This window comes from Aspergillus flavus, chromosome 3 (assembly GCF_009017415.1).
Source record: "Aspergillus flavus chromosome 3, complete sequence".
NCBI lineage: Eukaryota > Fungi > Ascomycota > Eurotiomycetes > Eurotiales > Aspergillaceae > Aspergillus > Aspergillus flavus.
Genome location: NC_092407.1, coordinates 1196774 through 1219651, shown reverse-complemented (window position 1 = coordinate 1219651; position 22878 = coordinate 1196774). Strand labels below are relative to the sequence as shown.

The window sequence follows — 22878 nt, the reverse complement described above, 5'->3', positions numbered from 1 at the left end:
ACGCGCATCACTATTGAATTTATACACAGTGGGACCTGACTGTAGCTAGTGTTCCATTACATCCCAGCTATTTAAAAACGGACATGACTGAGAAAGAGGAAGCTAATCCGAAATGCTAGACGACCTTTATTTGAGAGGCTTGCATAACGCTAAGAAATGATATAATTAAGCTACATCGCATCCTCCTGTATATAGTACCTGACCTTGCCCTCAAACAGTCGCCTGGCGGTACGTGACACTGCGCAACTAGCCACTTCTCCAACATCGTCCATTACCACACCCACCTTGATTGTCCCTTGGCTATGTTCAATCAGTACATCTCGCTCCCATCCAAAATTCTCCTTTTCCCTGTCGTCAGGCGGCGGCGACTGTTCGGGAGTCGGCGGTAACGCGCCATGCATGATAGCACCCATGGCGGAGAGACCCGCCGCGATTGTGCCAGGGTAGCTTAGTGCAACGGCTATTGTCACAGCCCCGGTGAGCTGTAGGCTCGGATGCGGTAATCCCATAGAGTACGCCTGTACACGAATATCGGGCCTACTCTTCTTGCTGCCGTTGGCTTGTGTAAAGGTCGGGGGATACATGAGTGCAACTTTGGGCGTACCGCGGGTCCTGCTGGCAGCTTCCACGTCTGTTGCTAGTCCCATCGCCACTGCACCAGCGCGGCGGATGGTCTCTACAAGATCATTTCGATCAGAGTCGGACGGATTGGTGCCAAGGAGGGTTGTTGATATGGATGTTGTATCGATGAGGACAAAAGGGTTCGCCGAGTCGATAAGTGTTACACGAACGTCAAAAGGCTCCAGGTTTGGCATCAGCGACCCAGGCTGCACGTGGAGTGTCTGTTGTTGCTGGTTGTCGGAAGGGAAGAGCTTCCCAGTCATACTGCCCATGGGTTTGACAAATCTGCACTTAACTTCGCTCCCAGGTGATTTGACACCAGAGATAATAAAGTTGCCATCCTCCTCATAGTCTCCCGAGTCATCCAGTGCGACGGTTTCAATGACTATTCGATCTGTATTGGTGTTGTAAATTCTGACATCCATCTATCGATGGTAAGTTACCTGAACTGGTTTACTCTCCCCTGTCTAAGACCCTGCATAAAAGACAAAACATACCTTTGTTTGGTCACGCCGAGGCTTCACAAGACCTTCCTGGATAGCAAACGGTGCCACACCCGCAGTCATGTTGCCACAAGTGCCAGTAAAGTCTACTGACTCTTTGCCGACAGCGACTTGGACAAAGGTCCAATCGACATCGGCATCCGGTCTTTGCGAGCGCCGAACGACGGCAACTTTGGATGTCGTTGATGTCCCTCCGCCAACACCGTCAATCTGTCGAGGGTCATTCCCTCGAGACCCGAGAGCAGAGATCAGGTGAGGGGCCCAATCGGCCTCTTTCGTCGGAAGATCCTTTTGGTGCAGGAAGATTCCTTTAGAAGTCCCCGCGCGCATAAGGACACATGGCAGAGCGTGGCGCCTAAGTCGCCGCGTCTCGGTGACTAACTCAGTAGCCATAACGGAAAGATTAGGGTGGACAGCTATAGGTGTCCTAGCACTCTTTGAAGCTAGCACGGTTAAAATATGAGCTGAGAGCTTCCAGGCGTATTTCTGGGCTTGGGACCGGCGTGACTTTCTAAAAACTCGCGGCACTCACTTGGCCTTCGGGTCATAGCCGTGTCGTATAGTGGGACTATATATGGTGCCATTTTCAATTGCAGTGCCATCCCGACCTATGGTCATAGTATAATTCGAGCTGAAAGGAATTTTCCCACAAGATTGTGAAAGACTATTCGAAATGAGGAGACGGGCGGGTTCACGCCTCTGTGAGGGCTCCACATCAAACGGGATCGATGTTCCCGCGGGAGGAAGCGGCTCAACCGGATTTGCCTTTATCCCGAAGTATAGCAAGCACATCATACCGATTCTTCCACGGGACAGCACAGGCCCGTACTCACCAATCTGCAAAAGGGAAGCTATCTATCGACGAACCATTCAACCCAAAAAGTGGATCCTCTAAGGATGCAGGCTCGCAGTTTGTCGTTATCCAGCCATGTTGCCACGGATACGTCCCGCCAGCTGTCTCCGATCGATGCGCACCATTCGGGACATCGATATCTGGACGGAGAGAAGCCTGATTCCCGACAGTGCGAGCATTGTCCATCATCATTGTCGGGGGAAGATCTCCTTGATGGAGTGGCACCCACGGCGCTCTGGGTAGCTGAGTAGGGGTTCCGTTGGTCTCGTACTCTACTAGTCTTGCTCCGCGGCTGCTATTCTCCTGCAGAAAGCTCTGAATAATTCCATCTATATCTACCCAGTCCGATCCAGGAGAGCTTATCGGCTGGGAGAGAGCTTTGGTGTTTGAAAGTCCCGTCACACTCCCGATACCCAAACTATTCTGGGGTTGATTACTGGCGTTCGCTTGGACGCTGGCATCGCCCTCGATAGCACTATGACTGTGTTGTGGGTTCCGTTCAGAGCATCTGATCGGTGGGTCTATTTCTAAAGCATCAATTGAGACATTGTCGATGATAACTCCCAGCTTTTTCATCAGGCCTTGTACAATATTAGCGGCTTTTTTCACTGCAGAATTTGTCTCTTGATTCTCCTTGAACACGGCGAGGCAGGTCGCTAGGTTGGCATGTGCTGTCGAGTCATTCTTGCGTCTAGCCGCGATTCGGGTCAGAACTGTGGCAGCGACATATGTTGCGTATGATATGAGGTAGGGTGCTCGTCTGATAGAGAATGCGCGGTGATAAGCACGCAGAAGATTACTGATGTTTGATGCCGCTGAGGCGCACTTCTTAAACGAATCCACAGATATCGATGGAGATGTACTGTACAGATGGCCGTCTGCTACAAAAGGACGGTGGAGCAAAATGACAAGTGAATTATGCATAGCGCTATCAAAAGTCAGTTCGGCTCAGTGAGACTCTAGGACGCTCGGCAGACTTACTGAAGGCTTGACACATGAGGCGGTGGGAACGCTACGCTGTGAGCCTTCCCTGGATCGAACCGCAGATGTTCTGGCAAACCTGCCTGCCACTGGTCCAATCTGAGTTGCAATTCGTCTAGCATACTTGCTAGCTCAGCGGGGCTTTGATTAGAACTGCGCTCAGTGTATATACAGCTGAGGATGTCGCTCATAGTGAGTGAGAGCTTGCACAGACACGTGAACGTAGATATGCTGTAGGCGGGCATTCCCGGGTAATCAGGCGCTGAGGTTGAGTAGGCAAACGGCTGCCAGTGCTCTAGCTCCTCGTAGGTGTCTAGAAATTTAATCGGGACCAGGGCATCTGTCTCTTTCAGGCTAACGGGGCGCCCTTGATACAGACTCTGGATCTTGTCCACAACTACAATTTTTGTTATTTTCGGTCAGCCACTTGTTATACTTAAATTCACCATTGGGATGCGGAAGATACTCACCAAATGCACCCCAAAAGACACGTCTTCGGATTTCTAAATCCTCATCCGAGAATCGGCGCGTACTCGTTAAGTCGACATGCATCCCCAGGTCAATCAACATGCGGAACGCCAGACCCGAGTACAGCCATGCAGCGCTCCTTTCATCCCCGAGAGCAAAGAGTGAGTTCGTCATTACAAGTAGTGCCTGGATTGTTGTGATATCACTACGGTCTAGTGCACCACCCAGGAGTTCGCGGACTCGCTCGCGATATCTCCAGCCAGCTGTACGGACGTCGTTGGGGTCCTTGCGAACCTCCAACCTAGGACTGAATTTGGCCGCTCCAAAATAAATAGCATTGAGAAGTAGCTTGGAAAAGTAAGGACCATTGCAAGCCATATCCCGCATGAAAGCCGGTCGGTAGGTTATTAGAAATGAATGATGTTGGCGATTCCAGTGCAGCGACAGGAGATGCATCCCCAGGTCTGGATCAACACCATCAAAGTCAAGTTTACCCTGGCGGAAGTTAAGCTGTTCCATCTGACCTGTTTCCTCGTTTGTTAGCCCCAAACTCCAGGTATAACGGACATGAAAGGGACATGAAAATAGAATGTACAAGTAATACAGCCAAGTGGTGGAATGATAATGGACATGCACGAGGATCACCTACGTTGTTTTGCTGCTTCAGCGACAAGGCCCCGCTCTACCCAGTCATCCGGCATGCCAGGGCGTTGATCCGCCCCGATTGATCGATCTTGGGCATGATCTTCAAATAAAGCACTCGTCCGCCCATGATAGCTCGACTCGCCGTTAGCTGAAACCAAAATGTGAGCCACTCTAGCTTCAGAGCATCCAGGCGCGCCCCTTCGTTCCGTGTCGCCGTTGGAACGGTTGCTAGATGTGGTTACTTCGTCAACCTCTGGCAGGTGATCGATCCTACCGTCGTTTTGCGGCAACAGACTTGATTGAGAGTCTTCGTCTTTGTCAACATTCAGGGCGCCCCTCTGTATAGATCTGCGGTGCCTGGATCGATCATGGTGGCCACCGCCAGTCTCCCGTCCTCTACCACCAATTGGCTCATAGATACAGTCCTGTGCATACGTCTTGCAGTTGATGCAGACAGGCCTTTCATTGTTGCATTTGATCTGTTATAACCTCGGCTGCTGTCAGCGGGGATACGGCTGCTGCAGGATCGGGGTCTCTAGCAGTCTCGCACCTTTCTTCTACGGCAAAATGAGCAGGCCTCGAGGGCACGTCGCCGTCGGGGACGAAATGACGTCTCTGGCGCGGAAACGGATTTGTTGCCGTGGACAGATTCCATGGCTGTCAGAGTGGATGCAAATGCAGGGTAGAAAAACTCCGAGATTCCGTCCGCGGTGTTTATCTTATCTCCGCCGAGACTGTCTAATCACGTGGGTGGGGAGCACCGGCTCATCTAAATATACTCTGGAAGGATGAGATCCCGCGGGAACACTTTCCATGTCGTACACTCCAAATGCCGAACCTTCAATTAAGGATCTTTGGTGCTCCTTGGGAGCTGCCACTACTGTACTCTATTTCTAGGGCTTGTAAATTCGTCGGTCATCCTTTTTCAAATTAACCAATATTCTCCATGGCGACCAATCCTGTGGCGGAGCTGCGCTCTACGGCGTCTACACCAAAGACACAACCGCAAATAGCCAAGAAGAATGCCGTTTCCCCAGGTATCTCGCTAGCTGCTGGCGCCGTAGCAGGTGCAGTGGAAGCAACCGTTACTGTCTGTTCTATCCTCTCTCCCGTCGTCTCACTCGTCCTGCTAACCTTCAACCCGTGTCACAGTACCCCTTTGAGTTCGCTAAAACACGAGTCCAACTAAGCCAAAAGGCTGCTAGCGGTACTATTCTTACTCAGGCGTCCAGGCATCCTTTGGCAGTGATATTGGAGACAGCACGCCATGATGGTGTTCGAGCCATTTACACCGGTTGCTCGACCCTGATTCTTGGGACTGCCTTCAAGGCCGGTGTGCGTTTCTTGTCTTTTGACACTATTAAAAACCTTTTGGCGGATACGGACGGAACGCTGTCCCCAGCAAGAGGCATTCTGGCTGGTATGGTCGCGGGAACGGTGGAGAGTGTGGTCGCAGTAACTCCCACAGAACGGATCAAAACTGCTCTGTAAGTCTGTTTTTCGTCATTGTTACTCATATACTGATATATTGCCTGTGCAAACACAGCATCGACGACGCACGCTCATCAACCACACGTCGTTATAGGGGCGGGTTCCACGCCCTCCGCACTATCGTGGCCGAGTCTGGCATTAGTGAGGTCTATCGCGGCTTACTCTCCACTACAATGAAGCAGTCGGCCACGTCTGCTGTACGTATGGGCTCATACAACGTCATAAAGGAGATTGTATCGTCGCGAACCAGCATCAAGGACACAAAGAACCCAGCGCTGACATTTGGAATGGGAGCCACGGCCGGTGTCATTACAGTATACATGACCCAGCCCTTTGACACCATCAAGACACGTGCCCAAGGGGCTAAGGGCGCATCGACTATGGAAGCCCTGCGCGATGTGCTGAAAGATGGTGGTGTGCGGGCCTTCTGGCGTGGAAGCTCCATGCGACTAGGGAGGCTGATTCTCAGCGGTGGGATAGTGTTTACAGTCTATGAGAATGTTGCCGCACTTCTAATGGGCTCACGGAAACGCAGGACGAATGAATGATCCTATGCATAATTTTAAGTTTGTTTATACTGCATGTAATTGGCAATTGAAGCATGTTACACCATCAAGAGTGCCCATCTCAGTCCATCTACCGTCCGCGGATCTTACGACTCGTATAGTGTGACTGCCCAGAGTTTGCCAAGATGGGCGCCATGGCTACTCGCCATTGAAAGTCTTGGATGTATGCCACTGGACGCAGGATCTTTGAATTGTGTCTTGGTCTAGATAGCAACCTTTGTCTGCTTTTTTCTTCCGCGGGATCCACAACAGCAACTGTGCGGGGCCCCGCAAACCCCAGATTTGAGAATGTCACTTCATGCCTAGACATTCCATCACAACGACACATATATAAATGTAGCCTTCAATACTCACAAACACTTAATTATTCGAGCATCTTTCTACTGTCCAAGTATCACCTGGATACAAGCTCAACTTCATCTCGACCATGACCCCGTTACCACCAGGTTCAGAGGCAGAAGAGCAAACCAATTGCACCACAGACATCAAGGCGATGGAGAAGCATATCGAGGATGTCTCGGAGTACAACAAGCAGCAGCCTCCCGAGGGCGTCTACATCCCGTCAGAAGAAATTCAGGCGCGGTTCGAGCTTTTGCGATATCTGAGCCCGGAGCAGATGGAAGCACTCAACAAGCGTGTCCTCAAAAAGATTGACTGGCACATGATGCCCTGCGTCACACTCATGTTCTTGATGAAGTAAGCCCTGCTGCCATTATATAGAGAGACTAAGGGACTAACCCTCTATTAGTTATCTCGACCGCATCAATGTTTCTAATGCCCGTCTGGCCGGGTTACAGAGCGACTTGAATATGACAGATACCGTGTGGAATGCAGGCATCTCGACCTTTTATGTGGGCTACCTCGTCGGCCAGCTTCCAGGAAACCTACTCATGGCTAAATCGAATCCACGTTGGTTCCTCCCGGTGATAATGTTCATGTGGAGCTGTGGGACTATTTGTATGCCTGCAATGACGAAGTGAGCCTTCATCAACAGTTCCTTATGGGCCACGGCAACTAGCTAACAGTCCTACAGCGGTGTGGGCTTCTGCGTCGTTCGTTTCTTTATTGGCTTGGCCGAGGCACCTTTTTTTCCTGCTCTCACCCTACGTAAGCAAATGCAGCCTCTATCTACCATACACGTTCTAACGCTAGCAGCATAGTGACTTCTTCATGGTACACGAAAGAAGAGTCTCCTATGCGCATGGCCATCTGGCATGCTGGCAACACTATTTCCAACATTATTTCAGGATTCCTAGCTGCCGGTGTTCTCGAGAATATGGATGGCATTAGCGGCCTGCATGCATGGCAGTGGTTCTTCTTGATTGAGGGGATAGCATCTATTGTTGTTGCAGTCGCTTCATTCATTTTCTTGCCGGCTTGGCCGCATAACACTCGTTTCCTGTCCGAAGAGGAGAGCCAGATGGCACAATACCGAGTGCTTGTGTCTAATGGTGGACGGGATGAGACCGTAGGAGGGACGTGGGATGGGCTCAAGGATGCCGTGAAGGATCCTTTTACCTGGTTCTTTTGCCTCATGCACTTCGCACTGGTCACTGCGCAGAGCTTCAAGGATTTTTTGCCCTCGGTGAGTCTGCTCCCCGCTTACCTAACAGTATCTCCATGTCAAATGCAATTGTCAGTTGGAAGCCTATGTCTGACCGGTCACGTTAGATCATAAAAACATTCGGCTTCGACACCATGACCACATACCTTGTCCAAGCACCTCCATATGCCATTGCCTATGTCTTCGCCTGCGCCGCAGCTTGGTCCTGTGGCAGACTCCAAGAGTCGACGTGGCACATAGTGATCCCCATAATTATCTCCGCCGCAGGGTGCAGTATTCTCATCAGCACGCTGAATGTCGGGGCGCGGTACTTCGGGATCATCCTACTCATCTGCGGTACTTACAGTGGGCTCAACCTACAGCTGTCTTGGGAAACAACCGTGGTACCCTCACCGAGAGCAAAAAAGGCTGCTCTCATTGCTATTGCCAATTGCATCAGCCAGTCGAGTCACTGGTTCAGTCCCTACTTTTATCCAACCAGCCAAGAGCCATTTTACCGTATGGGTGGTGGCTTGGTGCTCATGGGGTGCGCACTGGTGGCGCTGTCGGCTTTTGCTGTAAATTGGAGAGGCAGAAGGCTCAATAAGAGGTTGGACGAGGCTGAGGGATGGACGATGCATTCCGGCAACGAGCGTGGTTGGAGGTACAAATTATAAGCCGCCATGGCGCATTTGATGGCGAAGAAATGACTGTCACGCGGTGCTATGAGGGATTCCTCGATCGGCAATGCAGCGACATTCGTCTAACGTCATTACATTTGTGTTTTTTTCAAGGGCATTGGAATTCTGAACATTGAAGGCGGGATGGAACTAGGCGGCAGAGGTAGGAAAATATTTATTCACAATGCTTGTTGTTTGTTTGATTCCATGGTGTTTGCCCCACAGATCATGGGGTATTATATTTATGAAAATGAGATTAGTCGCAGTGTGAGATCGCAAGGATCGACCTAACATAGTCTATCGTATATATGACGGCCGCAACATGCTTGGACAACATCATCCAGAAGAACGAACATCTGCACGCTCTGGCAGGGCGATATATCACGTACATGGTTCTATGCTGAATCTGGCGCCAGAAGGTAATAGTCAGGTAAGCCGGGTTGTTTGGATCAATGTTTATACTCTGTATCTCGGTCACACATGGCTCAATTGGTTGATTTCGAGGTATAGACCACCATCAAACTTTAACTCGAGGGGTTTGTCTCATGGATCGTTTCGAACTTGATTGAAGTCAGTCAGCAGTCTTCAGGCATCTGACATACTACCAACTTTGTCATTGGACATACCGACATGGTATTCAGAAGCCACGAGTCTCCGTGCGTTATGCTCTGCGTCCGAAGCAATGAACAGAAGAACTATCTTTCGAGGAGGCTTCGACAAAAGCTTAAGGAAGAACACCTCGATAGAATATGGCCAGGTTACGATGACCCACCCTAACCTGAGATCTTCTTATGAGTACCACACCTTAGCCAGTCGCGCGGCAAAGTGCATCGTATAGTTTCCGACAGCAATTCTGACTGATTGGCTAATCTGGTCCTTTGAACGACTTTCAGAGGCTAGGCAACTGTGCAAAGTCTGCACGGTCAAGTGGGCACATAGTTGCCTAGAAATCTGGGGAAGGTAGTCCTACCCAGGTGACTGGGGAAGATATCCCTCTCTTACCTTGCAAGCAAAAGCCTAGGGCTACTCGAACTAATCATTCAATAAGCCAATCAGCACGAGGAGCAAACGTGGGCAGAGAGTTCGCTTAACAGATTGCCAGTATTGATTTATTTCTTCTTGACTTTCCAATTGGCCACTTCGCCACTCCTGGCCCGCAAGCCCTCGGCACTGGGAGTTGTGTTAGCTGAGTTCATTTACCGACGGGTGCGTTGAGCCCGCGGGATCTGGAGGGCTGATTGTCTCCCGCGGACTTTCGTCTACGGGGCCCCAGTTAACACTAATTTCCTTGCCCCAGATTTTTTTCTCGCGAAGATGCGGGGGCCAAGATATAAATCTCTATCTTGGACATGTTCTATCTCACGCTAATGCCTGGGCACTGCAAGATAAGAATACACAATGTTTCAAGGGCAAGGGTTGCGTCTGGCACAGGTGCTTCTCATCGTCGCACCAGCATTCATCACCTACGGTTATAATCAAGCGGGAGTCGGGCCGCTCGCCACCCTGCAAACATGGTATGGATGTTACGTCCGCTATCCACATCTGAATAAGAAGCTGACATCCCTCCAGGGTCCACACGTTCCCTGAAATTGACACAATCAACACCCATGGTGCCATCAAGGAACGAAACGCAACAAGGAAAGGGGCAGTCATCGCCTCTCTCCAACTTGGGGCGCTCCTGGGAGCACTCTCGTGTACATATCTCGGAGACCGTCTTGGTCGGCGCAAGACTATTTTCCTCGCTGCTGCTATCGTTGTGATAGGCGAGCTGTTAGAAACCTCGGCCTACAACACCGCCCAGTTCACCGTGGGGCGGGTTATACTGGGCATTGGCGTTGGACAGCTTAGCGCCACTGTCCCAGTCTTCCAGGCAGAATGTAGCTCAGCGAAGAACCGTGGCCAGCATGTGGTTGTTGATGGTATCTGCATGGTCCTGGGCTTTGTTCTGTGCAACTGGATCGATTTCGGACTCAGCAAGACAACTGGACAAACGCAGTTCCGCGTCCCCCTGGCTCTTTCCTTTCTCTTCCCTTTGATCATACTCGTATCTGTGTTCTTTCTCCCGGAGTCCCCGCGGTGGCTAGTTCTAGTGGGCCGCACAGGCGACGCTGTCCGCAGTTTAGCAGCCTACAGAGGACTCCCGGTAGAAGATGAAACCATCCAAGCAGAGATTGCAAGTATCGAGGCCGCGTTAGAACTAACGGAGCAATCCAGTTGTTTCAAGCTGCGCGAGGTATTCTCCGGCAAAAACGAAGACCGTCTCTTCTACCGGTTCACTCTATGCATGGTCATTCAATTCTTCCAGCAAATGTGTGGCGGCAATCTAATCTCAACCTACATCTCTACAATCTTCGAACAAAACCTCAAACTCGGGAGTGACCTGTCTCGAATCCTAGCTGCAAGCGCATTAACCTGGAAATGTCTCTGCAACTTCATCCCCTTTTTTGCAATCGACCGGCTCGGTCGTCGGAAGGTTTTTATGTTCAGCGGCACAGGAATGTGCCTCTGCATGGTTGTATTAACAATCACAACCAGCTTCGACACCAGCAACAAAGCCGCGTCGGTCCTTTCCGTGGTTTTCATCTGGCTGTTCAACCTATTCTATCCAATTGGGTTTTCGGGCGCAAACTTCGTCTATTGCACAGAGGTCGCCCCTATCCAACTACGGGTCGCTATGGCTTCCATATCAACAGCAAACAAGTGGCTATGGAATTTCATTGTGGTGATGATCACCCCCGTTGCGCTTGATACCATCGGATATCAGTATTATATCGTGTATGCGGCTATCTCGGCGTGCATCCCCGTCTCAGTGTACTTCTTCTATCCTGAAACGATGGGCCGCAATCTCGAGTCCTTGAATCAGGTGTTTCGTGATGCCCCGTCCGTGTGGCATGTTGTATCTATGGCGAAGGATCTTCCGAAGGGGGATGTATCTCATTTGGATGTAGAGGGAGTTGAGAAGAAGCTGGATATCGAGCAAAAGGAGCATGCATGAGAGGTATTTGTGATATATATTCTCTGGTCTTACCTAGAAAGGGTATTCAGAAAGGCTCAGAGCATGACAAAATGAACAAGGAGGGTTCTCATCTTGAATAAAAAACCCTGAGAATATTACGGATACAAGGTGAAGGACTGCAGTGGTCCAAGATCTTTCCTATTATGAACATTGTACAGCATTATGATACCTGCTTTTTTGCTCTTTAGCACAGAACGAATATAGCCTCTGCACATCTTCTAAACTCCTACACCATTGCTTTCTAATTGTCGTACCGTAATTGCAGTATTATCGTGTTCAATAAAGTGTCGAGTTTCAACGCGCGAGGAAGTGCCATCTTCTCATCGAGACGAACGTGTATTAAACCAAAAGCAAACGTGAGATCCTGAGCAACAAAATGCAAAAAGCAGCCATCAAATAACACAGCATTATCCCATCGTTCAGTGATGTTATGTCAAACTATGTAATAAGAATTCACCAGCTGCAGTTCAGCTATATGTTTGGACACCCAACGAGTACAACCACGGCCATCAATGCTGGGCAGGATAAACGGTTGGGAAATGCGGTAGCTTAACCATTTTAATTGAATTACAATATCAACACAAATCTATCCTCCGAAGAAAAGGTTGAGGGTCCAAGAATATGTTTATTACTTAACAAAAAGACAGACTAGGGTCAGGCAAAAGCAAGTTCTAGAAAGTAGCAGCACGAGTTTTGACAGTGCCCGAGGTAAGATGAATGAAAAGAACAAGAATAACAGAGAGAAGAGAGCAGAGTGGTGGTTCTAGGGGGGTTAACATGAGTGTAGCAATAGGACCAGTGTAATAGGTGACCGTACAATAGTAAAGTATGCGCCCTTGCGTATAATTGTCTAGAGACCGATAGTTGTTGTGAAGGCTGACGGGGTGGGGACACCGCTAGGAACCGTTTCTAGTGGTCCCAGCTTGGTGATATTGTAGTTCTCGTTGGTCTCCCCACCTTCAGCTCCGTAGAAACTGGCTTCTTGGACAGTATCTGTATAGTCGCTGGTTGTGTTGATTCCGAATGCCATCCATGCCACTAGTCCATCCTCCAGGGAGTCTCCCACATGGACGTAGTTGGCCACCGGATCCATGCTAGATGCCTCATCGTAAAAGATACCATCTTCCTGATTCAAAACAATGGCGTTGGTGTTTTGCGTATATGGATAGAACGTGTCAGCGAGTTCAATCAGAGTTTGGCCAAAGAACACCTGGCCAACATGTGCGATACTCCCAGTTCCAAGCTCCAGGGTACCATTTGGTAGCACGTGTGGATTCTCGTGAACGATAACATGAATATGGGTTGCACGGAGGGCGTAATGACCCGGGAATTTAGTCTCAAATCTGACGACGCCAAAGTCATCGGTCTTTTGGATCCCCCGGAAGAACGTTGTATTGACGTTGTCTCTGTCGTCGGCGTTTCCATTTGGGGGAAGATCTAGCTTTGGGTCCCTGGCAATTCCTGAGTAGATACCGGTACTATTGCAGTGCCAGATGTCGACAAAAGCATTCTGAACTGGCTGGCATGTGTTAACATCGACGAGCTGGAGTTCCAAATATAGGGGAATTCCTAGCTGCATCTCGGAGATGTTCTGCCGAATGTGCTCACCAGATACGTCTTTATGAGACAAAGGTTAGTCATGAAGTCCATTAACATACACGGTAAGTATAATACGAACAGTAAGGACCGTGAGTAGCCTGCTTATCCAGGACGCAAATCTCGTCGTAACGCGAGAACAAGAGTTGCTCGTTAGTGTCCTTGTTGAATCCGGTGTACGTGACATTGTGGTCTGTGGCTAGCGAGTCATAGTAACTTCGAGGTGCGACGAGAAGTTCTAATCTAGGTTAGTTTTCATATGCATATTGCGGTTCAGGGGCTCCTACTATCAATGTCAATGCCGCGTGCTTGCCTCTCCCATGATCAAATCCTTTAGATCACGGGCTAAATGCTGGCTCATTTCCCTTTTCCTGCTGGCATTGCAGTGACCCAAGGTTCGACTAGTGAGGGTATGAGAGTGTGCTGAAGTGATAACTCCATGAAGAGCCAGTGATATTACGAAGAGCCATATAAAAGTTATCATGGTGATGGAATTTCAGTTGAGTATCAGTATCAGGAATTTGGGATCAATCCACCGTCTCTAGTTTCTCGACTGAACTACTATCATCTTGCACCGGCGTATGGGCTTTTTATACTCGACGTCCATCCGAGTGAGACAAAGATGCCACATTGTACACGCAACTACATGTCTCACTACCCCACTCATCCACCTGGCCAGAACTATATCCTTCTCATAGATACTGAAGCATAAATTGTCTCTATACAAGTTTACTAAGCGGAACACGTTACTAAGCGGAACGTATTTTGGTCGTATTACTAGCCTTAGCGTTAGATCCTTCGAAAATCCTGATGAACGGATATGGTCAAGATCATCGCACTCGTAAGATAAGGTTCGGATTCTAGTAGGACTATGGGTCACTGTGGTTCCATTTATCACTGTTTTATTGTCACAATAATGAAAAAATAGTACGGAAAACATGGGTCGTTGAGGTACCCAGCTTTTTCTCGTCTGAAGGGCAACAATGATTAACGCACGCCTTTGTTCCAGTACATTAGCAAGGAATGATGATTGGACGTGGAATTCGATTTTATTGCTTTCTAGAATCGTGGCAGTCGCAATCTAATTAGGATAGGCCGGGGTGTCAGTATCCAGCAATCAAGGAACGAGTAGCATGGCGTGGACTTCACTCCATCAACCAAGCTTTTGTCTACTAGCTTACGGTCTAGAAGCTATTATACCAACATGGTAGAGCCATGTTTCAGTAAGTTGGAAACCCACTCATCGAGTACGAGCCATGCAGGATTAAATCCTTTCGTTTCCAAGATTTTCAGTGTTAATAATGATCGACAGCCATCTTCCCCGACTATTTTTATCTATGAACGTTGAGCATCGTGGCAGCACCACAGGATAGTCAGTCATAGGCCCGGGCCACAAACCCGTAAAAAGACGCGCTTAAACTAAGAGGACTATTGTTATGCATACGGGCACTTAAGTGAGACATTGTCAACCCCAGGCCCACCCCTTAGATCTTTGTAGAGCTTATAATAGGTTTTATTATTGTTGTGTAGTATCTCAGCCGTGCTGGTATAGCATCGGATTAATTCCAGCGCGCTAACTAGCTCTCAGTGCTGCTAGGAAATAACCCCTACTTCTGTTTTCTATTCCTCATAGTGCGCGAATATTATGTATCGATGATGTAGAATACCCGTGAGATTTTCATGGTCCATAGAAAGTAGAGAGACATGTCGCGTCTTCCAATCTCCATAGACTGTGTCTCTCTAAAGGCACAACCTTTGGCTTTTAATGGATTGTTTTATTATCATAATGCTTTCACAGTTGTGTTCGTTGTAGTGGCATAAAGGCTTGAAAGGGCAAACTCGCCATAATATGTAGAGGCAAAAACGGCCGACATGGTTGCAGTCCATATGTGCCTTACTCTTGACGAATTATGCTTCCATGAGAGAGCTTCATACGGCTTTAGTACCGTGTGGGACGGTTACAAAATAACTAAAGATTAATATAATAGGTGAACGAGAGAACGTTTGTTCCATGACCTACTGCTACCGTTATATCTATAGTGTGACTGACATAATCTTTCTCATTATTTGAAATAATTTCATTCTGTTCCTAAGTCAAAGACATGACCACCGGCTAGTCTCATACACTGGTCGGCCTTTCTCGGCTTAAAGTCATACCTGATATTATCTTGAGATTTCAACTAGAAGAGAAAGATGGTTCAGCCCTAGTAGCCCATGTAAGTGCTCCGATATGAAGCCGATAACCCAATATATCGTAAGCAACCAATGTCGAGTAACTACGTCAATAGTAAAGCAAAGTTATCCTTACAGGTCCTGATTTTAGAAGTCAGTATCGACAAGAGCGGTAGTCGTTGTCAGTGATAGCTTCAGTCTGTTGCTTGGATCATTACATATCATTTAAATGTTTCTTTTACTTTACCCGGTGCTCATTGCGCGGCACTGAGGTAGAAGGTGTCTTCTCTTCTAGATTAACTTAGTTACTTTATGGTATACATAAGGATCGTATAATGGGTAATGCCAAAGTGAGGTTTTTGTTGACATTAGTGTTGTTTTATTATGGTCATTGGTAAATCTGTACTGGCCGCCTTTCTGTCACAAAAAATATATTCTGGCATATAAATCTTGTAAATTTGTTCCAAGTCTTATCATGAAACATCTCTCCATAGCTTGATTCCATAGTACATCGGACTGAACCCACAAAACTTACCATTGTTAAAGATAGCATTCTACATCGAATGAAAATTCCATTGTTGCATCTACATCAAAAATAGAATTTCAATTCGGGCTTCCTTGGTTTAGTTGGTTATCGCCTGCATAGCCACTGGAACGTGGCGCAGAAACTTAGGGTTTCCTTGTGGAGAAAGGGACCAAAGGGTACGGACCAACCCTTCCAGGCGACGGGTTGGCTATTTTGCTATTAATATCTTATCACCATCATTGCTATCATGCAGTCTAATAGATCGACATACTATGTTCTAGATGGCGCTAGTAAAGCTACCTTATTTTATATCTCCGACAATGTGAAAAGGTAGATAAACCCTTTCAAGACCTGCTGTAGAATTAAACATTGAAGCTGTGCGATCGGATAATCGAGCGCTTCATATCCTTATTCTTGAACTTCGCTTAATATAAACTTTATGCTAGTATGAAGGCATCATTATTTGACAAGGGGCCAACCCTGATGCATCGAGTGGTACGAGGTTTTTCTTGGTCCCCAGGTGATGTTGAGTCCTGTTAACGTTATTGAGCAGTGTGACAACTGTAATGCCCGGAAGGTATGGATCACATATTTATGACCTGTCCCGGGGACTGTTGCTCCTTTGGCTGATTGGTATCAGGTCAGATGTGATCGACAGAATCCATGCGGCAATTGCCAGGATCAAAGCACTGTATGCACTCGTCACCGGCGCATGGTACGTAGTCAGAGAAAGGCCTCTCGACCGAGGAAAAGAGCAAGTAGTGCAAATCGATCTCTCGAAGTATCCTCTACTCAGTCTTTGTCGAAACCCGACTCATCTCATGGCCCCGCTGACCCGTCAACCCGTGTCTCGTTACCATCAACTTTGCATGAAGACGTCTTACTGATCGAGACACGCGAGGCAGCTACATGTTCGAACCCTCTAGAGGACTGGTCTTATTCAGGCTCAGTTCCAAATGTGATCCCCAGTATGAGCGAAGTGAACAATTCGGAAGATCAACAAGTGCTCTTCTCGCAATTTATAGACCCCACAGGGACAGCAACTCAGGGCTGGCTGCTTGAAAAAGATAGTGTGAAGACCATCCGTAGCTTATGTCCACCTTTAAACGAAGAGCCTCAGCAGCCCAACCCAATACATGGACCTAGCTATGCGCAAGGCCTTGCACTATATTCAACATCTGCGCTGTATGGTGTTGAATTAGACTTTATGTCAAGCGGTGATTATCTGCAAGTCCATAATCACTTTGCCAGTAAGTGATTCAATATTTATTGTGTTTGCTAAGTTCTAATGCAAGGAGAAGACACGAGGACCAACAATATGAATGACACCGTGTTAGATGGTGTTGAATCGTCCCCAGCTACTAGAAACCTCGAACAAACTGCTGAGGTACCTCAAAACCCAAGTACAGGGAGCCAAATTCTCAACCACCATCTACCCAACAAATTTCAACATAATCAGCGTGGCTCATCATTCACATCAGAACGGGATGAAATAGTTACACTTGCTGCCAGGAAGTATATGCAGAACATTCCAGATACAGCGCATGCCTGTCACTGCTGGAAAGAGCTTACGTATATTCTCGAGAAGCTTGAGCTAAAGGACCATACACTGGAACCCCTGGAACAATCGTATGTGGAGTTAGTGTTGTCATTTCAGCGAAAGGCAGTGGAAAAGTGTACCACAATGATTGCTTGCAACTGCTGTCCACTATCCACTGAGAGGATGATGCTTCTCGGCTTGATAGTTGAGAAACTGGTTATGGCATTTAAGGACCTGATAAGGGTATGCCAAGAAAATGGACTATTCGGAACTCTTTCATACCATCATCCAAACTCCTGTCACGATCAACCAACCTCGTCCCTGGTGAGATCCCAAGACTCAGCGTCCATTTCCAGCAGTCACTTTCCGAATAACACAAACACGGAGCGATGTCTGTTTCTCGGAGATTATGAGGTTTGTTCTTCAGAATGGGCACCCTTGGTGAATACGTTGATAGGATTGTACGCCAAGAAGTTGAAGTCCTTATTAAATTACTGTAAGATGTGGGCTACAGCAGCAAATCAGAGCGCAACGCTGGCCATGTTATCCAATGTGGAACAGCAGTTTGAAATGATCTCTGCCATCTTTTGATCCTGCGTCATGTATTCTTCACCCGTTGATCGCCAGTGGGGAATAGATTACCGGGCTACTGGCGGATTCATGCTTTTGTTTTGCTTAGCCTTGCAGCCTTTCCTATATTTTTCATTCGACTTGCTTAGTTTTGTACTACATCTTTTCCTTTTCGCTCAATTATCTCACTGTGTCAACAATGTCTTCGACAATAATTTGGACATGCTGATGTGCTGGCCAGTTCAATTGCAGTAGCTCCATTATGAACGCGTTCGGTACCTAGTCTGGCCGACAAAGAACCAAGCTCTCGAGTGTCATAATTCTAACTTGTGCTGCTGTCATTGAAGCTTAAATTCGATTTGGCACTGGTGTTCCTGCGAGAATAATGAGCACAAGAAATAACCATATGTGTAGGGGAAACATACTCGCATGTCACTGCAGCCCTCATCATAGAAGACTTCAAAACGGCTAGTGATGCCAGGAGAGATCATGCCAAAGCCTCCTCTGGGTTCAGTTGTATATTTGCGATAGAGTGCGGCCACAAATGTGGTCATTTCCGCCATGGCAAGACTGTGAAGGTAAGTAGTCGTCCATGGTATCACTCATGGAAGGGTTTCTCACTGCATCCCAATGCACATCCTGCCTCCACTGGAGAAGGCCCAAAAGAATCTGTTCATTTCCGTGAGGTCCTGAGAGGGGTCGAGCCAGCGGTCCGGATTGAATTCCAGCGGGTTCTTGAACACCTCTGCGTTTCGGTGCAAAGTATATGGTGAAATTGAAACCACGGTACGGGCGGGGATCAGATAACCGTCTATTGTTGTTGCTTCAGGCGAGGATCTTGGTTCAGATGCTGGCAGAGGTGCGAAGAGCCTGAGCGTTTCTTTGATAACTGCCTCGACATAGGGCAGTTTGTCAGCTGCTTCTACTCGGGGGATCCCTTCTGGATTTAGATCGTGCTCGGATATACTCCGAACTTCGTCGATGAGTTTCTGTTGGAATCCCCAGTGTTCAGGGCGAGAAAGGGACCAGATTGTGAACATCAAAGTATCGCTTGTGGTATCAATGCCGCCATCGAGCTGATCTGCACATTCGGACGCAATATCGAGATCGTCCAATCCGCCATCTTTCATACTGCGATGGTGTTTCCATAGTTTGGAAATAAGTGACGATTGCTTGGCCTTCTCAGCAACTGAGGCATCAGCAAACCCCTGGAATGCCTTGGTTGCATGGAGTTTTATGCTTGTGTATGGGGTCGGCCTCTGCATTGGGTAGAACTGGCGAGCGACGCAACCCAGGAACCCAGTCCGCGAGTATAGCCACGCTGTGAGCTTAGGATGATGGACAGTAAACCATGACAGTGTGCGACTACCGGTGGCGAGAATATCATGGAGAAGAGCACGGTCTTCTTCAATACCATCTAGACATGCTGTCTTGCCGAAATCACCATAGAGAAATTCGGTGATGTTATCCAAGGAAAAGTAATGCAAGGTAGTAAAAATGTCCTGCGATCGACCCTCTCTTTCCAGAAGTTCCATATACTTTCTGACCTTCGTTTCAATCATAGACGCGTTTATTCCTTTGAGCATTGCAGATTTGGCATAGGCGTGCGCAAAGAGCTTCTTCCGTTCGGCATGCTGCTTCACCGTATTGAACGAGAACATGTTCTTCCGCCCGTATATCGCAAACATAGAATAGAAGTTGGTCCTTTCGAAACCGCTCCCTGCGCCATAGATTGCGCGCAACGCAGGCAGACTGTTGAAAGCCACCTCATTTGGCCCGATGCGTACTACTGGACCATATCTCTCATGAAGCGCGTGTATCTTGCGAGTGCGAGTGCCCTTGTAGTCCTCGTATGCAAGTCTCCATTTGGTTAAGGCAAAAGACTTGGGCCCTGGAATTCGCGCCAGAGGGCTTGAGAACAGAGACCAGCAAATGTAATACAGGATAAATGCCACAATGCCTGTGGCGATTGCAACGAGTGTGATAGTCATTTCGAGGACGATGGCAGGAGGAACCCTGTGATTTCCTTCAATTGATCTTCCTAGTCAAATATCCTTCTCTCAGCTCCCCATTCGAGGACTAGCATACGGCGGTCGGCAGCGTTATCTAATATAGCTAGCATCTGGTTGGCCGATGTTGATATCCTTGGGTGGAAGTAAAACCATATCGTGACGCAGAAAGCAGCGTAGCGGCGGTTAGAAACGGATGCATGTGGGGAGATGGTCAACCACGCCGTATCATTTCAAAGATATCGATCTTCTCCAACCTAATCATATTCTTGACCCCGCACTCCACGAGGTTCCATGTTGAGGAGATATCAAACTGGGCTCCGATAACGGACAAACGGCATTATAGTGTTTGGAGAACATGCCTAGTTACCTAGGCTTGGACCTTTGTCTTTGGTGTATGTCGAATTTCCATGGGACAAAGCCAATAGGTGTTATTCTTGTGTACGATATGCTTCTTCAAGATATGCCGGACTTGGCTTAAAGGGTAGAGGAGCGCCGAAATCCTGGGCAAGTCTCTTTGGTTATGGCCTCTAGCGCAGGTGGCCGACCTCGGAGATCCTGAGGTTCAAGGGATTGGTGTCCGACACCTTGGCAATGCAACTCCAAAGCGCGAATAAAACCAGTCACCAGTTAGATCATGCATATACTAATCAAGGAAGCATCGGACATTTCATAAGGGACCGAGAAGACCCCGAAGACAGTCCTATCTCCTACCAATCTATACGAGCGTGACTGTAATTCAATGAGTCAAGACATTGACTGCTTCTTCAGGTCTCACGTCCGGGCCTGGGAAGACGTATCCTACTCCGTATCCTTTTGTGTTCATGACTCCCAGGCACTGAAACGAAGATTGATGATATCTGTGTCGCCACCCGGCAGTCAGTCAACTTCCAGCAATTCCTTCGTAGGTGACAATATACCGAATGCCCCATTAGAATCGCCGAGTTCGCGTCGATAGAAAGTCTAAACACAAACCATACATGAACGGCTTCATCATTGATCTATTGCCAGAATAGATAGTATTTGCTTCAAACTAGACAATAAAACCAGATACCTAGCATATTCACCGTCCGCCTCGCCCAGTTTATTGCCATACAAATGGGGTAAGATGTAGCGCACCGGATCCCCTATCAAATTACTCCATACAGTTCCCAGCCTCGTCGCCACAAAAGGTGCTGTAATTGTATGGGTCAATATTTCTACGGTTGGCGAGGATTGCCCTATAAGGCTCATCAATACTAGACCTCTGTAAATGGCAGCAAGTGCAGCAAATTCGATAACGAAAATGAAATTATTGCGCGGGGCAATTTTTATGTTGTGTGCTACTCTATTTGCCCAGCACTGAGTCATGGATCTACAGGTATCAATGTGAGTACCAATAATGTGGGGTACAGCTTATAATGTGGTTAAAGACAAGATTCTAGCTATAATATCCCATTCAAACACCCAGAGTTTCTATTGTTGTTGGGTATGGAACCCCATCTTTGCATCACAACGAAGCATATGACTACATAAATGCTATTCACACCCTATCGAAGACACTGAAACATAAATTGAAAAATGAAAAGTCATTCTCGATATATATCCATATTACTGATGAGAAGTGCAGCGCACTAGACACATTCCACCAAGATCCACTCATAGTCAGTATTAGAGTAGGTGATTAAAAATGCTAGACTGCTAACCTCTCACAATAGGGCACTATCCAAACTGAACGCCAGCACCGGCGCCCACACCAACATTGGCGGCCACCTCGGCGTCAGCATCAGCGTTCGCAGCGACGTGGATTCCGAAGGGCTCAGCGACCGCGAAAACGGCGAGTAAAGCAGTGGCAAGAGTGGAGAGAAGCACGAATTGCATCTTGTAAAATAGAAAGTGTCTCTATGTATGATGTTTAAGTCTTTTAAACTATCACCGTAGCAACATAATTTCAGGACGAACTCACCTTTTAAACTGAAGCGTTAGCGGACGTAGACGGGCGTGAGAAGTTCGGTGGGATAATTGAATAAGTGACAGATAGCTGAAGGCATTGTCTGTACAGGAATGTTGGAGCCTTTTTATACCTTTTCTCTTGTATGAGATAGCCCATATGCAGGAAACCCGAGATCAGGTATTAATATTCAGGACCGTACATGTCTTAGAATCTGATACCGCGACTGAAGTTTATATATGGCATCATTCTCGGTATGATAGCGATGGAAGTGGAAGGATCTTCGTTCTGCCAGGTAGAGGAGAAAGATTGAAGTTGCTGTCTCAATTTTCAGATAGCGCTGGGTCCGAATTTTCGACTCAATTTTAGGGTAATGATGGAGAAGCCGAGGGTGCTCAATAACATGACTGCCAAAGTCCATCTTTTGAGGGATAATTTTGCAGCATAATATTCAGTATGGCCATCTGCAGGTATCACCAGCTGAGGTGAGGAATTGCGTTATTTGCTCTGAATTTCAGAAGAAATTGCAGAAGAAATTGGTGGGAGAACGATACCAATCTCCGTGCATATTCTGTTCATCTACTATTAGTTCTTATACGTGCTACTTGCTCTATCTGAATGAATCTGTTTAAATGAGCTACGGCTTTTTCATAGTCATGCATGCACAGTAGGTATTGGGTCTTGGTACTTTGCTCCACAATTATTTACTTCGTGTGCAGTTCTAGCAGCCTATCCCGTCACCCAAATTTCCCTATGTACCGTAAAAGCTCTGATCCGGTGGTTTTCCCTTATATGAACTTACACACTCGTTTATACCACATCTGCTTCTTATTCCATGCTATATTCTTTCACCGAACGTCTAACGCATTGCTCACTCTGACATCTCCTCCAATGCCGCTCTCCTTTTGTGAGCCCTTGGTTCATTGCAGTGCAAATTTACACCATGTAATACCGCAAAACATGTACTCATCCTAGGCTGTTCACAGCTAGTTGTCAAATCCAGGCTCCTCAAGTGAACTTGTTCCGGATGTTCTTCCTTCCCACCTACAGGAACGGCATCCCGACCACTGAAATAAACAGGCAACCACGTCAATTCCAAAGTGGCAAGCACTATCCCCACTTTATTATCTGTCGAAAGAGCCAAGTCCGAAAAATTCCCATAATAAAG

The 22878-nt window shown here is 47.7% G+C and overlaps 8 protein-coding genes across 8 annotated transcripts; 4 read left to right on the top strand and 4 right to left on the bottom strand.

The window, feature by feature from the left end:
• Positions 1-170: 170 nt before the first annotated feature.
• On the bottom strand, positions 171-1517 carry F9C07_4602 (PrpF protein-domain-containing protein; the record flags this gene model as incomplete). Its single annotated transcript, XM_071511237.1, has 2 exons — positions 171-1046; positions 1119-1517. 2 exons carry the CDS (start codon positions 1515-1517, stop codon positions 171-173), a joined length of 1275 nt encoding a protein of 424 aa, XP_071364883.1.
• A 218-nt stretch (positions 1518-1735) lies between these two features.
• F9C07_1382388 (C6 transcription factor) lies at positions 1736-4747 on the bottom strand. Its single transcript, XM_041290667.2, has 5 exons — positions 4622-4747; positions 4076-4550; positions 3429-3950; positions 2959-3355; positions 1736-2905 (listed from the first exon to the last, which is right to left on the bottom strand). The coding sequence occupies exons 1-5, from the start codon at positions 4724-4726 to the stop codon at positions 1954-1956; spliced, it is 2451 nt and encodes an 816-aa protein (XP_041144263.2). The 5' UTR covers positions 4727-4747; the 3' UTR covers positions 1736-1953.
• Positions 4748-5017: 270 nt separating this feature from the next.
• Positions 5018-6110, top strand: F9C07_4600 (putative mitochondrial uncoupling protein; the record flags this gene model as incomplete). The annotated part of the gene is made up of 3 exons (XM_041290656.1): positions 5018-5161; positions 5224-5558; positions 5618-6110. The coding sequence occupies 3 exons, from the start codon at positions 5018-5020 to the stop codon at positions 6108-6110; spliced, it is 972 nt and encodes a 323-aa protein (XP_041144262.1).
• Positions 6111-6333: 223 nt separating this feature from the next.
• On the top strand, positions 6334-8463 carry F9C07_2254380 (major facilitator superfamily domain-containing protein). Its single transcript, XM_041290655.2, has 5 exons — positions 6334-6824; positions 6877-7104; positions 7162-7235; positions 7289-7713; positions 7800-8463. The coding sequence occupies exons 1-5, from the start codon at positions 6556-6558 to the stop codon at positions 8346-8348; spliced, it is 1545 nt and encodes a 514-aa protein (XP_041144261.1). The 5' UTR covers positions 6334-6555; the 3' UTR covers positions 8349-8463.
• Positions 8464-9630: 1167 nt separating this feature from the next.
• Positions 9631-11590, top strand: F9C07_2281662 (putative hexose carrier protein). The gene is made up of 2 exons (XM_041290654.2): positions 9631-9865; positions 9921-11590. The coding sequence occupies exons 1-2, from the start codon at positions 9750-9752 to the stop codon at positions 11344-11346; spliced, it is 1542 nt and encodes a 513-aa protein (XP_041144260.1). The 5' UTR covers positions 9631-9749; the 3' UTR covers positions 11347-11590.
• A 627-nt stretch (positions 11591-12217) lies between these two features.
• F9C07_2281661 (dioxygenase family protein) lies at positions 12218-13324 on the bottom strand (the record flags this gene model as incomplete). Its single annotated transcript, XM_041290657.2, has 3 exons — positions 12218-12984; positions 13046-13201; positions 13306-13324. 3 exons carry the CDS (start codon positions 13322-13324, stop codon positions 12218-12220), a joined length of 942 nt encoding a protein of 313 aa, XP_041144259.2.
• Positions 13325-16046: 2722 nt separating this feature from the next.
• Positions 16047-17943, top strand: F9C07_1382355 (uncharacterized protein). The gene is made up of 4 exons (XM_071508039.1): positions 16047-16238; positions 16302-16376; positions 16567-16911; positions 16963-17943. The coding sequence occupies exons 2-4, from the start codon at positions 16325-16327 to the stop codon at positions 17790-17792; spliced, it is 1227 nt and encodes a 408-aa protein (XP_071364882.1). The 5' UTR covers positions 16047-16238; positions 16302-16324; the 3' UTR covers positions 17793-17943.
• A 7-nt stretch (positions 17944-17950) lies between these two features.
• Positions 17951-19911, bottom strand: F9C07_1382340 (cytochrome protein). Its single transcript, XM_041290648.2, has 3 exons — positions 18393-19911; positions 18197-18341; positions 17951-18145 (listed from the first exon to the last, which is right to left on the bottom strand). Exons 1-3 carry the CDS (start codon positions 19760-19762, stop codon positions 18110-18112), a joined length of 1551 nt encoding a protein of 516 aa, XP_041144257.1. The 5' UTR covers positions 19763-19911; the 3' UTR covers positions 17951-18109.
• Positions 19912-22878: the final 2967 nt, after the last annotated feature.

Bases quoted from the DNA above. Each gene is read 5' to 3' on its own strand.
- F9C07_1382388 (XM_041290667.2), bottom strand. From the start codon at position 4,726: ATGGAATCTGTCCACGGCAACAAATCCGTTTCCGCGCCAGAGACGTCA. The intron at 4,551-4,621 runs GTGCGAGACTGC...AGGTTATAACAG, and splicing joins CATTTTGCCGTAGAAGAAAG to ATCAAATGCAACAATGAAAG. The intron at 2,906-2,958 runs GTAAGTCTGCCG...GACTTTTGATAG, and splicing joins CCTCATGTGTCAAGCCTTCA to CGCTATGCATAATTCACTTG.
- F9C07_2254380 (XM_041290655.2), top strand. From the start codon at position 6,556: ATGACCCCGTTACCACCAGGTTCAGAGGCAGAAGAGCAAACCAATTGC. The intron at 6,825-6,876 runs GTAAGCCCTGCT...ACCCTCTATTAG, and splicing joins ACACTCATGTTCTTGATGAA to TTATCTCGACCGCATCAATG. The intron at 7,714-7,799 runs GTGAGTCTGCTC...CGGTCACGTTAG, and splicing joins TCAAGGATTTTTTGCCCTCG to ATCATAAAAACATTCGGCTT.
- F9C07_2281662 (XM_041290654.2), top strand. From the start codon at position 9,750: ATGTTTCAAGGGCAAGGGTTGCGTCTGGCACAGGTGCTTCTCATCGTC. The intron at 9,866-9,920 runs GTATGGATGTTA...ACATCCCTCCAG, and splicing joins CTCGCCACCCTGCAAACATG to GGTCCACACGTTCCCTGAAA.
- F9C07_1382355 (XM_071508039.1), top strand. From the start codon at position 16,325: ATGCGGCAATTGCCAGGATCAAAGCACTGTATGCACTCGTCACCGGCG. The intron at 16,377-16,566 runs GTACGTAGTCAG...CACGCGAGGCAG, and splicing joins GCACTCGTCACCGGCGCATG to CTACATGTTCGAACCCTCTA. The intron at 16,912-16,962 runs GTAAGTGATTCA...TGCAAGGAGAAG, and splicing joins AGTCCATAATCACTTTGCCA to ACACGAGGACCAACAATATG.
- F9C07_1382340 (XM_041290648.2), bottom strand. From the start codon at position 19,762: ATGACTATCACACTCGTTGCAATCGCCACAGGCATTGTGGCATTTATC. The intron at 18,342-18,392 runs GTGAGAAACCCT...TTACCTTCACAG, and splicing joins AGGATGTGCATTGGGATGCA to TCTTGCCATGGCGGAAATGA. The intron at 18,146-18,196 runs GTATGTTTCCCC...TTATTCTCGCAG, and splicing joins AGGGCTGCAGTGACATGCGA to GAACACCAGTGCCAAATCGA.